This window comes from Micropterus dolomieu, linkage group LG11 (genome assembly GCF_021292245.1).
Source record: "Micropterus dolomieu isolate WLL.071019.BEF.003 ecotype Adirondacks linkage group LG11, ASM2129224v1, whole genome shotgun sequence".
In the NCBI taxonomy this organism is placed as follows: Eukaryota; Metazoa; Chordata; class Actinopteri; order Centrarchiformes; family Centrarchidae; genus Micropterus; species Micropterus dolomieu.
Genome location: NC_060160.1, coordinates 19,370,139 through 19,386,322, shown reverse-complemented (window position 1 = coordinate 19,386,322; position 16,184 = coordinate 19,370,139). Strand labels below are relative to the sequence as shown.

The window sequence follows — 16,184 nt, the reverse complement described above, 5'->3', positions numbered from 1 at the left end:
GGTTGTGCTGATGTAAACTGGGCAATTATATACAAGTGGAGTGCAGGCTTATCACAGGTCCAGTCCTTGAACCCCAAAGGACAGTGTGTTCTTGGAGAGGAAAACTACACAAATACCCAACACTGTTGTGCACCTTTACTAAACTTTGCTACACTAGTGGCATAAAACCAAAAAAAGTTATCTTTACCAAGTTCAGTGAATTTCTCTTTCTCTCTCTCTTTACACTCTGCCTCATTGTTTAAAAATGGCCTCATTTTACTACAGAAATCGTGACTGGTGACTCACAAAACTTTCCAAGCACATATTTATCAGTCTCTGTAGACTTTCGTGACAACAGTCTGTGCAGTTGGTGCAAATGAAACAATATGATTTCATAAAAAATAACTGTTTGGCCAGCCTGTTTAGTCTGGTAACACTGACACCGAACTTTAGATTATTCCAAACAATAAAAGGAACTTGATTAAATGAAACTGGAGCACAGTATTCAGTTGGGACTAGAGGGCAAACTGGCACTTAGTAAACTTCTCTTACCATGAGAGTGACCTAAATATGATCTCCTCTGACATTTGGGTGTGGTGACTCTTCACCTATTGAAACAGAATCCTTGTAAGTGCCCATAAAACCCTGTGATTATAAACAAGCATTTGTGCAGCTGTTTACTATACATGTAAAGTCCTCATCTACAGAAATTCCCAGGATCGGCTTGACGCATTAGCAGAGTGTGTGCTTGTGTTGTCAGCTTTTCAGGCTGACCTTAATTTTCAGATATTTTACATTAAATGTGACAAAACGTATCAGAAAGTACTATAGAAATCAACCTCATCCTTGCTTCACTACAGCATTTTAATTTACAAGAGTACATGATGGAATCAATGAGTGTTTTTCACATAAAGGCTAAATAATGAGACCATCTCTCAGAGGAATACACCTCCCTGAGGTGACAGTGTATAAAAAGGCGGACTGGTTGATAACTTCCCACCACGAGGAATAAAGTGAAACTGTCAGTTTTCTCAAACCTGTTCTCCTGCCCTTAAATACTACTATGTCATCTTCACAACACAACTACAATATGACATCCTGAGCCCACAAATACACAAAACAGTGCTGCAAACAATATTTGTTGTACATGCTTAACAGAAATATCAATTTTCATTTAACTGATGGTGGTTGATGTGGTCTTTGGCCTCTGTCTCAGTGTTGTAAGCTCCAGTGTTATTAAAAAAAGAACTACATTTCCCATAATCGCTAAAGTTCTGTGTGTATTTCCCTACTCACTGTAGTGTGTACAATGTATGTTACAAATGAATTTTTTTTATCTAAATAAGGATTCAATGTTGCCTCCCTGGTGATGTTTTGTTTGTTATTTTCCATCAGTCTTATACTTCTTCAAATATCTGCCATCCCAAAGCTGAAATATTTAGCTCCACATTTCCATGAAAAGAATATTTTCCCCGAATTTTTTCATTAATACAATCTGCTGCTGTGCCTTATGTACGTACAATCTAGCAGATTTCACACAAAAATTACCCTGGTGATGAACCTTTAAAAGCTGCATTTCTTTTACTCATCTGTAGCAAAACTGATGTGGCAATGGTTAATCAGTTTATCAGCTCCACAAACCACCTTTAACTGACATGATAGACTGACAGAAAATACAGCTAAATAACAGATAAATACACATAAGCTTAATCTTATCTAATCTTTCTTAAATTAAGCAGTGTCTATGACAAAATATTCAACCAAGTCAAATGAAACGACATACCTGGCACGTATGCCAAACACACATTCACACACACAAAGGGCTCCCTATTTGTATCTTCCTCAAAGAAATATGTTTATAAAGCTCAGGAATGTGAGGAATCTCTGAGGGAGGGTTTCAAATGAACAGGTGACCGTCTGAGCATACCTTTGTAGGACTGTGTGACTTAATCAGTCTTCCTATCACCTTATTTCCATTTCACCAAACCAACGGGGTTCCTCTTACAACCCATTATGAAGCTATCAGAATGGCCAGAGTTACATAGGAGAGGCCTTTTGTTTAGTTTTACACAGGATCAAATAAACTGACAGCACGGCAGACACATAAATCACTGTCAGACAGGTACGCAAAGACGTTAATAGTGAGAGGAATTAGACAAATGGAAGGATGAAACATTGTCAAGGTACTCAGAGAACACAATGCAGGTTTAATGAGTTCACCACACTGAAAGGTCCAGTAGGCCAGAGTTTATCACTCCAAAAGCTGCTACTGTGCAGTTCCCTCTTTGGTCAAACTTCACAGGCCTTGTTTACAAAAATGCATTCCTGCAAAAGCAAAGGTTAAAGTAACCCTATACAGGGTTTGGATGTTTATCCTAACAGGGACTCTAAGTCAACCTGCATTGTCATCCTCAAATAAAACTGAAAAGCAAACACGCGGGGAGTTTAATTGGCTGATAATAGCAGGTTACTTGGTTAGGGACCAATCACGTGAATACCAGCACATACCAGTAGGGCTGCTTTCAGTACTAGTGCCAATATAATACCTGAGTTTTACCAAAACTATACTTTCTTCGTGGTGTACTTTGACAAATATAAACAAATGTCAAATGTTCTTAACCTAACTTGACTAACATAACTAAATAAAATTCTGTCTAAAACCAGAAAATTTCGGATCAAAGAATAAGTCTATGAGACTACGAATCTGACTGGACATTAAAAGGGAGTTTTCTGTACATGACAGTTTTCACATTTACTCAGACACATTTAAGGTGGTCAGTTTTTCCCCAAAAACATATTCTCAAAAAATTCACATTTTGATCCAGTGTATATGCCTTTTTAGATTAAACTACTGCTCTAAAAGTAAGGATTTCTTGAAAAAAATATGAATGTAGTAAAGGAGGGATGTGTTACGGTCAACTGTAGACTAACTTGGAAATGGGTTACTGTAAGGTTATCCATAAAAGATGTAAAAGATTTGATTACACTGTGTCTTGAAAGAATACAGAATAAGCTTCTTTGTACTGATGTGTCAAATAAAACATTTTATTTCGTAAAAACAAAGCATTTTAAAAAGGTTGGTTGAATTTTGAGTAGGGCTGGAACGGACAATTATTTTCAGCATCAATTCAGCTGGTGATATTTTCTCAGTTCTGTTTTGTTTAAGATATTCTGTTTTTTGTTTTTTTTTATCTCATTTGAAAAAGAAAAGCAGACAATCCTCACAATTTAGAAGCTAGAACTAGCAACGGTTTAGCTTTTTTGTTTGAAAAATGATTTTAACAATTAATCGATTATCATAACAGTTGCAGATTATTTTTCTGTTGAACAACTTATCAATTAATGAACTAATTGTTTCCCCTCTAATACTGTCTACTTTGTTTTATGATGATTTATACTTCTCTTGTAAATTTCAGTATCCACTAAGAGTAAATATGGTATTTAGCAAAAAACTATTTTTTAAAAGATGTTACCGTTGTTGTGTCTACATCGTATCTATGGTGATCTACTATATAAGTCACATGACTGACCAACTGATTGTTAGACTGTGTGTACTGCAAGGAAACCAGAAGCAACTTCAGACAACCCTGATGAAAAAGAGATAGCCAGAAACATTTGGTGAATCCAGCATGGTGAACTGGAGAAGTCGCATACATACACACACTCCATGTGATCCTCTATGGGTACCAGTGTCTCAGCACAATGAGGAACAGTGTGAGTGGAGGGGTCAGGAAAAACAGAACCTCTTGCTCCTCCCTCACTGTAATGGTCTTGGCATGGCTTTTAATGAACTGGAACTGGGCCTGCAATACCAGACATTTAGTGGGCAGGAGGCCCCTCTGGCATCAATACAGATAATCATCAGGGGCTCAGCTGGTGGTATTCAATTTTCTGGGCAAGTGTGTGTTACACTGCACCATGTCCTGCTCCTGCAATAAACTTAACAAAAAACAATTGCTGAGCTCCTTCTCTAATCAGAGGAAGCGTCTGGTGGTTTTCTGTGGTTGTTGCCAGCACCAGCAATCTGATATATTTCTGTAACTTTAAGGCAACAGGTACACAATTTAAAATAATATATGTTGTGGCTACAATCATTAAAGTTTGGTTCCAACTTTCAAACTCCAGAAATTTGCTCTTTTCAGAAATTCTTCTCGAGTGCATGAGTGGAAAAGTAAAGGAGAAGATTTCACAGCCTCTGCCCGATGTGGGAAGTAGCTACTAAGGTGACCTTGGCAGAGGAGAAATACCTTAACTGTCTTCACAGTTTACTTTCACTTACAAAACTCCTAGCTTCACAATGCTGCTGTAACTATGTAGCACAATGCAGTGCAAAGATTATGTAATGCAGTCTACATATGCATGCTCCAGTCAATGCTGACGTACTCTGTGTCTATGCATTCATCATCTACAGATGTGACTGAAAACGTGTTTATCCTTATTCATCTTCTGTTGTGGGTATAGTTTGACATTGTAAGACTGAATGAGTTTTAATCCCGTGGAAATCCCCCAACACTGTTCCAGCTGCGCTACAAGATCTGGGCTTCCACTTGGAGAGGATGCAGCAAGAGAAACAGGAGCCCCCCACCCCCTCTGTCTGTAAAGCAATTAGCCAAGACTGCAGAAGCACAGGCCGTTACACATAAAACAGCCTTTTGTGTTTTTGCATAAGCCAAACAAGGTTTAGCTAGTTGGTGTGATGTTTCTGTGTTTCAGGTCTGACTGCATCGTGGTGTGATTAACGAAAGTATAAAAGTAAAGTGAGCGCTTACAGTTCACACTACACTAAACTGAAAGAAACAAAAAAACTGTGTCCACAAAACAGGCCTGGTAGAGTACAGCAAGCTGACATACGAGTGCACACGTGCAAGCTCCAACAAGACCCTGCAGCTCTGGGAAAAGTGTTGCTGCAATTTTCTTGGGAGTGTGTGAATAATAGGTTTGTATGCGTTGACTGCATGTGTGAGTTGGGTTTTCACTGGTGTTGTTGAGTGTGTGTGTGTGTGTGTACGTGTAGGTGTCTCATAGACTGTGTGTCTGCACAACGGTTAACATAAAATACACCATCCGCTTCATGCATGTCCTGTGTGGGTGGCAGCCCCAGTGTAGCACTTCACCCTTCATGTAACCTGAAGACCGTGTTAAGTTAAGTGATGGTGTCACCAAACAGGACAGACAGATTTTTTTTCACAGCACACAAAGCGAGCGGGAGGTCAGAAGGCGGGTAGGAAGTCAGTCTGTTCAAACATCCCTCCACTGAACAAACACGCATGCCTGGGAGCCAAGGAGCAGCATATTCAACTGGTTCACAGGAACTTATTCAGAATACTAAGATGTCATGTTACTAAACTAAACGGCTCTCTATAGAAATGTCTTAACATTTGAGGAACTGCACTGCTAGGTTTTAGTCCATTAGTAAATTTGCTTAATCAACTGGCATGACCTTGAATGAGGTAGGGAATTCATCACAATTTAATCATTTGTTGACTATATGTTTTGTTTTTGTGTGTGTGTCAAAGGAACTGTATGGATGGATTGGCAGCTGCTGAAATTTTTGTCAGGCTGCAACTGATGATTATTTATGATAAATCTGTAGATTATTTATTTGATTTATTGAGATTAAGACTACAATAAAGTCTGAAAATAGAGGAAATAATAGCTCATTGCAAGTTCCAGAGCCTAAGGTGACGTCTTCAATTTGACAATCTGAAGCTGATTCTCCATGCTTTTCATGGTGAAATGAAACCAATGGCCTTCGTGAGGGTTGGAAATAAATCTCAGGCTTTTCCCCAGACTGTTTAGCTGAGGTGGTTTGCCAGCCAGGTGTTCACACATATCATCTTAGTGATCGATAAAATTATTAGAGAACATCCTAAGTAATGTTTAATGTGGGAGTGGTCTCTGTTTCTGGTGAGGTGGCCCACCTAAATTCTCCGTGGTGCGCTAAAGGAAATGTTTTGTTTTGGGGGTTTTAAATAATAAATTAATTAAAAAATTTAATAAATTAAAAATACATGCAAAACTGATACGCTCCTTTGACTTGGAAATTCATTTACATTAACTTTTTGGAAATGTTCAGTCTAATTCCCAGGTCAGTCTTTTCCAGTGGATATTAAACAACATGATGTGAACTGTCAACTACACCACAGACAACAACACCCTCACAAAATACTAAAGGGGATGATATGGCCATTGAGCATCCTGTAGGCTCTTACCATGAACGTTACCATATGGATGAGCCTGCTTTCCTGACTTCTGTCCGCTCTTGTGTCCTCCCTTGTGTCCACCCTGATTCCCAGCAGGGTGCCCATCCAAGGCCAAGTCAAGTGCAGGGCCTAGACCCAGCTGCCCCTTATTGGCGAGATCCTTCCTCTTCTTGCCCTTCAGCCAGCCCAAAGCCCGCCCCAGGGAGTTCCTGCGCTTCTTCCGGCCCCTTTTGCTGTGCTTCTCCTGGGCAAAAATTTCAACCACATCTTGGGGGAGTAGGTCCCCAAACCCCAGCGAGTCACGGTTTGACATACCACCTCACACCGGAGCTATGCCCTGAAAAATGAAAAAGAAGAGAGGGAAGACAGAAGTTAACTTTTAATAATCATCGTCAAGGCTCTACTTGTACTGGCACTCAAGGAGAGGTAATAATCAAAGAACCACCAGAAGTCTAGATTGATTCCTAACCTTCCTGGTTTGAATTAATGCCAGTATTGTGTTAATATTTTCTTATGGAAACTGAGCATGTGTAAATATGAAACTTACTTTACAGTGAATTTTGACAAGACAAAATGTCAACGTTATCTGACTGTATTACTTACACAACATCTGATATTTGAGAGTTGGCTGCTGCAAAGGAATCTCTTTAACTCAAGAAGCTGCCAAATTCAGTGTTCTTAGAAACAATTACCAAAACAGTAATGAGATACCATATCTCATTACTGTCTGCCTTCCAGCTTTGATTTCCCATCAACATAGCTCCTCTTTGTCACTCTTTTCCATAGCTAATGTAGTGGACGTTGGTGCTTCCTTGAATGCACCACAAAAGCACCATGGTTCACGATGATGGATTACCCATTCCAAATGATTTCCATCTTTTTAAATCAAGTTAAAACTTTAAGAACGCTTTGGAAAGTGTACAAAACCAGCAGTCTGATGAATCCAAATATATACAGCATCAGACAGTGTCCATATTTGCAAAGTCCACCCCAATTGGTGTGTGTGTGTGTGTGTTTGTGTTTGTACGTCTCTGTGGGCACTGCTCACTCAGCCCATCCGCACAGCCTACACAGACCCCCCTCCTGCCACTAAACCAGACTTCACAGTTCTGCAAAGAAAGACCTGGCACCGCTCCCTTCATTCCATAACATGGAGTCATAACTCACAAAACCGCACCCGTAGCCTCATGCACTTTTACACACAGGCACAACAGCACACTAGGAAGAGTTGGAGAACAGACAAATAAACAGACACCAAGTTTCGATTCATATTTTAATGTAGTTTCTTTTTTGTGTTCCTTGTTATGTTTTATTGTTACTTCATCTTATATTCTTTTTTCATTCTCAGATGAATGAGCGCAGTGCTTCCTTCACCTTGCTGCTCTACTTTGAGACAGGTTTCCCAGCCGTGCTCCTTTGGACCTGTAGCTTACACCAAGCCTCTTCCAGCTGTGTACTTTATTAGATACTTACCTGCTAAAAGTAGGATCAGGCTCTTAAGATGATAAGAGTCAGAGCTTGTGAATAAGCACACAAAGTGCAGAAAGAAGGTGGGTGTAGAGTGGAGTCAGAGAGAGAGAATTGTGAATCCCCGGGTGATTTGTTGTAGAGAAAGTTCATGAAAAGTTTTTGGCTGCTATGTTGCTTCACGGTCATGCATGAAAAACAATGCAGACAGATTTTAAGGCAAGCAATGTGTGAGCAATACAACCAAACATCTTTCAGTAACATAGCCTCTAGGAATACTTTCCTGCCCCAGACAAGACATGAAACTAAACCACAGAAACCTATGTCATGTTCTCTGAGGATTACACATTTTTCCAAATGGCTCCTTTTCATCACAGCTCTGTGCAATGCAGAGGGGGCGGTTGTGATGAGATGTTAGAGGACTCTGGTTTGGATATATCGTATAGAAGATTTTAGAGCAGATGTGCACTTTTTAAAGCCAGATACCACTGGTCATAAATAAACCTTTTATCAGTCAAATCTTGACAATGTCAGAATCTCACACCTGGAGTTTAGAAGACATGGGAAATATACACAATATCAGTCAGTGTATCCTAGCTAACACTAATGCAATAAATCCGACGTTTATGGAGGCTATAATGTCCAATTTTGCTCAAACTGTTTTAGGGCTGTGGATTCAAGTTTATGGTCATTGGAGGCTGCAGTTTGTAGTGCTGTTAAACTGTGTTGTGTTATAGCCTAATGATCTACATTTAATAGAGATTATAGATAATATGGATTAGATCTATCTAATAATCTATTATTTTGTCCACTCAATTTATATCAATGAGGGTAAATAACAGAAACACCTCCTTGTATAATACACTGCAGTCCACCACCACAAACTACATCCTCCAAAATTATACTAAAGTTAAAAAATGAAACGGTTTAAACAAGAACTGAACGTTGTAACTCTCATGAAGAGATGATCTATTGAAGGACTGTTGTGTTAGACCGCATTATTTTTAAGTAGGTGCACCTATAAAACTGGCATGTGAGCGTAGGGAGGCCATGGTCTTCGCTCTATTCTTAAAGTAGAAACAAGTCTACAGCATAGACTGGTCTACAGCCATGCTTGGGGCTTTGCAAGGCTGTACTTAGGCACAGCTATGCTAAATGCTAATGTCAGCATGCTAACATGATCACAGTAACAATACTAACATGCTGATGTTTAGCAGGTGTAGGTACCAAATCCGTGCTGCCTGCCAGATCCCTATCTGCACATGCGCAAAAGCGGTCCTGTCTGTCAAAGATGGTTACCACAAATGTGCCTGTTCATAATTATGTGTATAACATTATTTAATGCAAAAGGTAACCTTCAGTGTCCGTATAAGACGACTCCGGGTGCGTCTGCCCTGTCTCGATCAGAAGCACTAGTAGCTAGCTAGGTATGTTAGTAAAAGGAGTTGACAGCTTCCCAAACCCCCTTACCCTTACCATAACAGGGGTGTGTGCCTAAACCTAAGTCAGCGATTGTATTTATATCGACCGGCTAACCCTACAGCTGTGCCTAGCAGCTTAGCCTCCTTTGTGTTGCTGTCATTATTAGAAATTAAAAATGTACTGTTAAATAAGGTTTTTCATATCTAAAGTATATTCCTATTACATCATAGTGAATAGTTTCATCTCCAGTGAATAAAAAAGGCATTTTGTTATCTTCTTTTGAAAGATTTAGTTGGATCACTTTGAATAGGCAGATTTGAGGTAACCTTCTTTGACACACAGAATAGGGTGACCAGATGTACCCCCCGTCCCCAGAAATGTCCCTGTTTTTAACTTTGTGTTAATCATAGACTGTATAAGGTGTTAACAGACCTGTAATAAGATTTTATGTGCCCAGAAAGACGGGACAGCAGAGCGTACAGGTGTTGTGCTGAAAAGTGATTGCCATCCGCGGGAGCGCGCAGCATGTTAAAGCTGTATCGCCCAGTCTCTTTAAGGCCTACAGCTGCTTTTATCTGGATCAAACAGACATAACGTGCAAATAAACATCACTTTATGTCAGTGGTATAGCAAAGGTATGTCTTCGTGATACTTACACGTACCTGTACGTGTACCTGAGTATTGGTAAAACCACAATAAACCTAAACTGAACGTTACGAAGCAAACAGCGGCAGGTCTGAGCTACTGTAGCGTTAGCTGCCTGCTCCTGGCTGCATCACTATGCTAACGTTGGGTCGCGTTAGTTGGTGAAGTAATGTGGAAAACGATATAACTTTGCACCGGATATTATTAGCAACTGCTCGGCGTTAGCTGGCGAGCTAACGTGACTTTCTCTGTGCTTCTCCAGCTTTACTAATGCTCACTTTGTTTTTACTTGACATCATCTGAACCTGTTTGGTCTGATGGGCTTCAGCACATAAACATTTATTGTTGTTTTGTATCCTTACGTGGAGCCTGTGTTTTGCTGTGAGCCTGTTGTTTTATGGTGTTAGTGGACTGCATGTCGTTAGCTGCCGTGTTGTCGCTATAGTCAGAGAGAGGCTCGGGAGTGCGCACAGGGCTGAATCTGACCTGGAGTCCTCAAATTAAAAGCAGAATAGTGGCTGATGCGAGCAACGGAGAAAACAGGCGTGTGCTTCATTTCTAAGTGAGTTTTGAGCCCACTGACAATAAGGCAATGAAAATTTGATTCATTTCATTGAAAAAACTTACATATAGTCCCTTTAACAGAATAATCCCAGTTGTGGTCAAATAAGTGTTTGTAGTGTAACCAGGCATGACATTTAGCCTACGTGATCATAGGCAATAATAGAAGCCTGTTGTTACCAATGAAATATGTGTTTGGTAGGCCTATGTCTAATGTCCTTGTTTATAGGCTATTTGGAAAACAAAATGAAGCCAATAATCAACATGACTTACTGCTTAGTTATATATAAAATAAAGACAAGATCTCTTTTGCAATTATCCTTATGACTCTACATAATTTAACTTGCTGTGTACCAACCAATCCAGACCTTTTTACTTGTTGAAATACCTTTCAATGGCCAATACAACTCATGTAATGCAGTATTCCACTTGCCAGAAAGTGACTCATTGACTGAAATGACTTGACCTCAGAATGACTTGATTTCATTCAGAAGAGTTATATTTGACATATTATAAAACCGAAATTGTCCCCCTTTTTTATTTAATATATAATAACATTATATTTTTTAATGACATACCAAACCAAAAATGCCCCCGTCCCCGTGGTCACGTTATGACAGAACCACTTTTGCGCATGTGCAGAACGGATCTTGCTGGCGATACGCATTTGGCACTGACAGCAGGTATAATGTTTACCCTGTTCACTGTCTTAAGTTAACACGTTAGCATGCTAACATTTGCTTATTAGCACTTCATATAAAACTTCAATAGTTTGGCAGGTATTTGGTCTTAAACCAAAGTATTGGATGTGATAATGGCGATAGAGGAAAAGTCACCAAAGAGATTAGGGTTTATCCTCTTGGAACCATGAATGTATGTACCAAATTGCATGCTGGTTGTTGAAATATTAGTCTCAACAATGCCGGTGGTGTGAGTGTGAGTTAAATCTGGTTTGAGAGGTTGAACACTCCACATTCATGACAGGAGTATGTCGCATATGAGAGGCTTAAGATGAGTAGTCCTACTTGAAGTACTTGAATGCTTTTCTAAACTTTATACATATGTGGGCGTTTTTGACGCAATCTGTTATCTTAATGTAGCCAAGGTGAACTTGTTATTCAGTGCAGCACATTTGAAGTGGAACAGTGTGTATGGAGTGGACATAAGGAGTGAGTTGTAGTGAAAGGCCAATAACAAGAAAGAGCATCCATCTTCTCTGGAGAAAAGTACTGGGCCTCTCCCTGCACTAAGCCCTGTGTTTCTCTTGCTCCAAATTACAGTCATTTGGGCATGACTAAGATCTGTGCATCTGTATTGGCTACAGTCGCCAAGAATCAGATGCCACTCTTGGACAAAGAGGGGGGTGGTTCATTCATTTATAGCCCACATGGGCTGCTGGGAGTGCAACAACTCCTCATATTATTTCCATTACAGGGGGACCAGAGTAATGCTAAGAACTCTGGGACATGGAGGACCACCCGGCAGACCGCTGTCTGTGCAGTCCGGTCACAAAGAGTTGACTCATGCCACCATTGCTGTGGTTACGCATGACAACCTTCAATTTTCAGTTTTGCAAACAAATGTAATGAGGTGACGCACACAGTGGAGTGTCATTTAAAATTGTCATTTCTCTAAATATATGTTTGTTTGATGACGTCTACTTTCGTTGCCTAAAGAAAATGTTACATTTATTTGGTTTATCTAGCTGAAAAGCTACCGTCCCAATCCTCTCTCTAACAAATAAGCTTCAGACTCGCAATCTTTCTTCAAAGCCAAAGCACCATTGCCGACATAATTACAGAGTTGCTTTATTGTCCCAGCAATCAAACTTAACCCTTAACCACACCTCTCAATTCATAAAAGTTGATACACAAACTACAGGCACAAAAGAAGAACTTCAAATCTTTTTTTTATAGTGTGTTGCACAAATGTAGCTAAACCTCCACCAGCATTGCCTACACTATATCACATCAGGGTGTATCATATTATCATAAAGAGTATGTCCAAGTCATATACCCTAAGCTGATTTACAAAGAAGAAAATGTTGCATGATCTCTCTCCGTCTCTCTCTCACACAGACTAAACTCACTGTGGATTTCCAGCCCAGCCCCAGTCCTGCCGGAGCAGGCATGTGTTCCAACCTGCTGTTTACTTATCCTCTACAAAAGACGCCAGGCTTTCACATTGGATAGGAGGTACTGCTCAAACACATCCAACCTCAACCCAGTGTGTCAATACCTGACATTGAGAGGGATGTGTACCTATCAGCATGAAGTAAATTGGGGTTGATAATAGTTTACAGTCTCACCATATTGGGAAATGATGATGTGTATTGATTGTGTACTTTTGACAACTATATGTCCGAGCAAATGTATGCCCCCTCTCTACCATTACGCAGACAGGTAAACAGAGTTAAAGCAAAGCAAAGCACTGACACCTACATTGTCTAAAGCAAAGCACAGCAGCATAGCTTACAGTAAATCCAAACCTAAATCCATGAATGGACCAAATATCTCCATTACACTGAGCCCTACTTCTTAAGGAGGGATTTACTCCACAACACTGACTTTGAAATAATTGCCTACTGTTTGATTGTGAATATTTTTATGACACCCATTGCATTGTTTTGTGTGTCAAAACCGCACCCATGTGGTAAAGAATTAGGTTCAAACATTTGATAACAAGTAGGGTAAAACGCTAGTTGATCCAAATTCAGAGTTGAGCTACCTTAAAAAAAACTCTGTGCGTAACAAAACCTATGGTAAACTCACAATACTGATTTTATGCTCAAGTGTAATCACACCCTTATCAACTTCAGCAAATATGTGAATTTCGCAAGCAGTGGTGGGGGAAGGGGAGGGGTCTTCAGGAACTGTAACTCTGACTGTGTTGAGTCACACAGGGAAGCTGACGGAGCAGACTCTAGTGCCTCATGGGGATAAGGCAAAGCCAAGAGGGAGTGGCGGTGATACAGGCAGCCACCTTTGTTTGAGTTAGGATTGTCTTAGTTTAACCAGGAGGCCATTCACTTCTACACCTGAGCTGCTGGGTTTCGCATGTCATGACCATAGGTCATTACTTAGCAAACGGTGAGAAAGGTTAAGCTCAGGCTGACTGTGGATGGTCTCCACAAGATGGATATGACAGAGGGGCTGCAACGATTATTTTCATTGCCCATAAATCTGTTGATTTTTTTTCTTGATTAATCGATTATTTGTTTAAAAGATAAAATGTCAGAAAATGTGACAAATGTCGACTAGTGTTTCCCAAAGCCCAAGATGATGTCCTCAAATGTCTTGTTTTGTCTATAGCACAAAGATATTCAGTTGACTGTCATAGAGGAGTAAAGTAACCAGAAACATTCATATGTAAATACTCAAACTAATTGTTAATCAAAATAGTAACTGATTAATTTAATAGTTGACAACTACTTGATACTACTGATCAATCATTGCAGCTCTATGACAGATTAATAAGGTTAATATTCTCCTTTTTGGGGGAAAAGAAGGATGCTTTGGATCTGTTCCAGACTTCCTGATGTGATCACCAGCTTTATAGTCAGCCAGTTTTGGCAATACCAGCTTTTAAACCACACTTAAAGTGACTCTGTAACTAAATGGTAAGTGTTGAGCAGTGTGACAACTGGTGTTGCTGTGCAGCACCTGCAGGCATCAATCAGGGCGTTGGCTGTCTTTCTGGGCAATATTAAACAAAGGAGAGCAGACTTAAGCAACAATGTCTGGGGTACGACTCTGCACACTCATGTGCAAACACTCCACCAGGAAAGTGCTGTAATGGATGAGGAGGTCACCAAGACACAAACTGGAAAAACGCAATTCCACAACTTAAGGAGGTTTGAGACCGGAGACAGTTGGTGAAATGACTTGAGGAGAGCTTTTTAGGAGAGCTCTGTGCTATTCCACAGCAGACTTATTTTTGCATCGACAGAGAAGATTACAAGAAATATAAATACATTTCATCTCAAAAGCCAGGGTTCAGGGTGGCCACAAGTTTTCTATAGTTTGGTTCCACACAAACATATCAGAGTAAACATAGAGTGACGAAGGACTTGGCCTGTATGACAATCCCTAACTGACATTATGTGGTCCCTTTGTTTGCTGCAGAAAGGATTCAGTTTCAGAAAAAGACCATGTAGGTAATGACAGTAGTGATAAAAAATACACACAACAATGCTGTAAGACAATAATGACACAAATAAACCAAAATGCTATGTAAGTGAACTCACTGAGGTTATAGATGTTGTGTGTGTGTGTGTGTGTGTGTGTGTGTGTGTGTGTGTGTGTGTACCATGCAGAGATCTGTAGATGGGGTAATGTAAGTTGGCGTGCTGCAAGGCCACTGTAGCCATGCAGCAGCTTGTCTGGTAAGAGCAGCAGCTGCATTCCTGAGAGATTGATAATTACCCACTTCAAATCTGCTTTCACCCCTCCTCCTCCTCCTCCTCCACCACACACACACCTCCTCCTCCGTCCCTCATCCCCTGCTCTTGTTTTCCCATCCTCTCTCCCGCCTGCCCTGCCAAACATCCCTCATACAGCGCAGTGGCCTAGGAGACCAGGCCATGACAGAAAATTATAATGGCTGGCACATGAGAGTCATTTTGAGATAACATTATAACATGAGGTTGTGTTCACTGGCCGAGATCATTGGTCACTGTATATTCCCTTTAGAGGAGAATCACAAATATTTTTATCTGTGAAAACAATTCTCTAAATATATTTGGAATTGCTGATATAATCTGACGATGGTGAGAATTGCAATTTCCTGGTAAGTGATCCGAGTTGACACATATTTTGAAATATGATCTGAAGTCATTTGCATTCAATGTAATGTGTGTGTCATTACCTAAACTGCTCTTAAGTAGGGATCATTTTCATTAACAAATAATCTGCCAATATTTTCCTGGATTAATCACTTTATCATTTTGTCAATAACAAGTCAAAGAAATACTGCAAAGTACTCAATATAATTCCTTATAGTCCAAGAAGTGGTTTCAAACTCCTTGTTTTATGTGACCATCAGTCTAAAACCCAAAGATATTCTGTTTCCTATCACATAAGACAAAGAAGCACCAAAAACTAAAAAATTTTTAGTAGGTCATGTTTGGCATTTTTTCTTGAAAACGCCGTAAACGGCTAAATGATTATCAAAATAACTGCAGATTCATTTTCGGTCGACTAATCGATTATTAGACAAATCGTATATGCTGATATACTGTAGTTGACAGTACATTACATAAGAAGTGCACTTCCCTGGTTTATGATACAAATTAACAAACAGATTTTGGTCCAATTGTCAATTTTGATAAGTGTCTTTAATTACATTTTTATATAAATTACATTGAAATGTGGTCAGTTCACACAATGTTCCTGTTTGAATGCCCATAATCATAGTTTCCATTGTTTCCTTCTTTGTTTCTTTTGCAAAACAAGGACAGAAAAATGATGGAAATTTGACTTTTCTTTGGCACAAGAGGTGGCAGCTAGCAGAGCTTTGTAAAGTGTGTTGTTTGCTTTGCTTCCAGGGGTTGCCTGGGGTCTTAGTCTGGACTGCAGCCTCTGTGGAGCTTAAGACCCCTGAACTGACAGGTCAGTCAGGGGTGAAAAAGAAAGTGTTGTGCAGCAGCAGCAGTGACCAGCTCGCAGCGTAGGCAAACACAGCTGGACACTTGGGGTTTAAAAATAAATCCTGGCATCTTTGTGACTCTGCTCTGCCCCAGTCAAAACAAAAACTCTGTAGCTGCTTTTAAATCCTTTCAATCTGGGGTTAACTCAGTCTGACAGTCGCCAGAGTGGACAGCAGTCAAAGAAAAATGTAGTGTGGGAATTTTAAAAAAAGTCCTCCATTTGGACCAGAACTTGTATAAACTTTCAGAAAGGCAAGAAA

At 39.9% G+C, this 16,184-nt stretch overlaps 1 protein-coding gene across 2 annotated transcripts in view; it reads right to left on the bottom strand.

Moving 5' to 3' along the window:
- Nucleotides 1-16,184, bottom strand: part of si:dkey-157l19.2 (uncharacterized protein KIAA1522) — a 30,640-nt gene that overhangs the window by 12,623 nt on the left and 1,833 nt on the right. Inside the window, exon 2 of one of the 2 annotated variants that reach the window (XM_046063019.1) lies at nucleotides 6,204-6,519. In XM_046063019.1, the coding sequence (XP_045918975.1) occupies nucleotides 6,204-6,495 (292 nt within the window). In that variant the 5' untranslated portion in view covers nucleotides 6,496-6,519. Of the gene's footprint in view, nucleotides 1-6,191; nucleotides 6,520-16,184 lie in introns of both variants that reach the window. The other variant, XM_046063018.1, reaches the window with a different exon arrangement.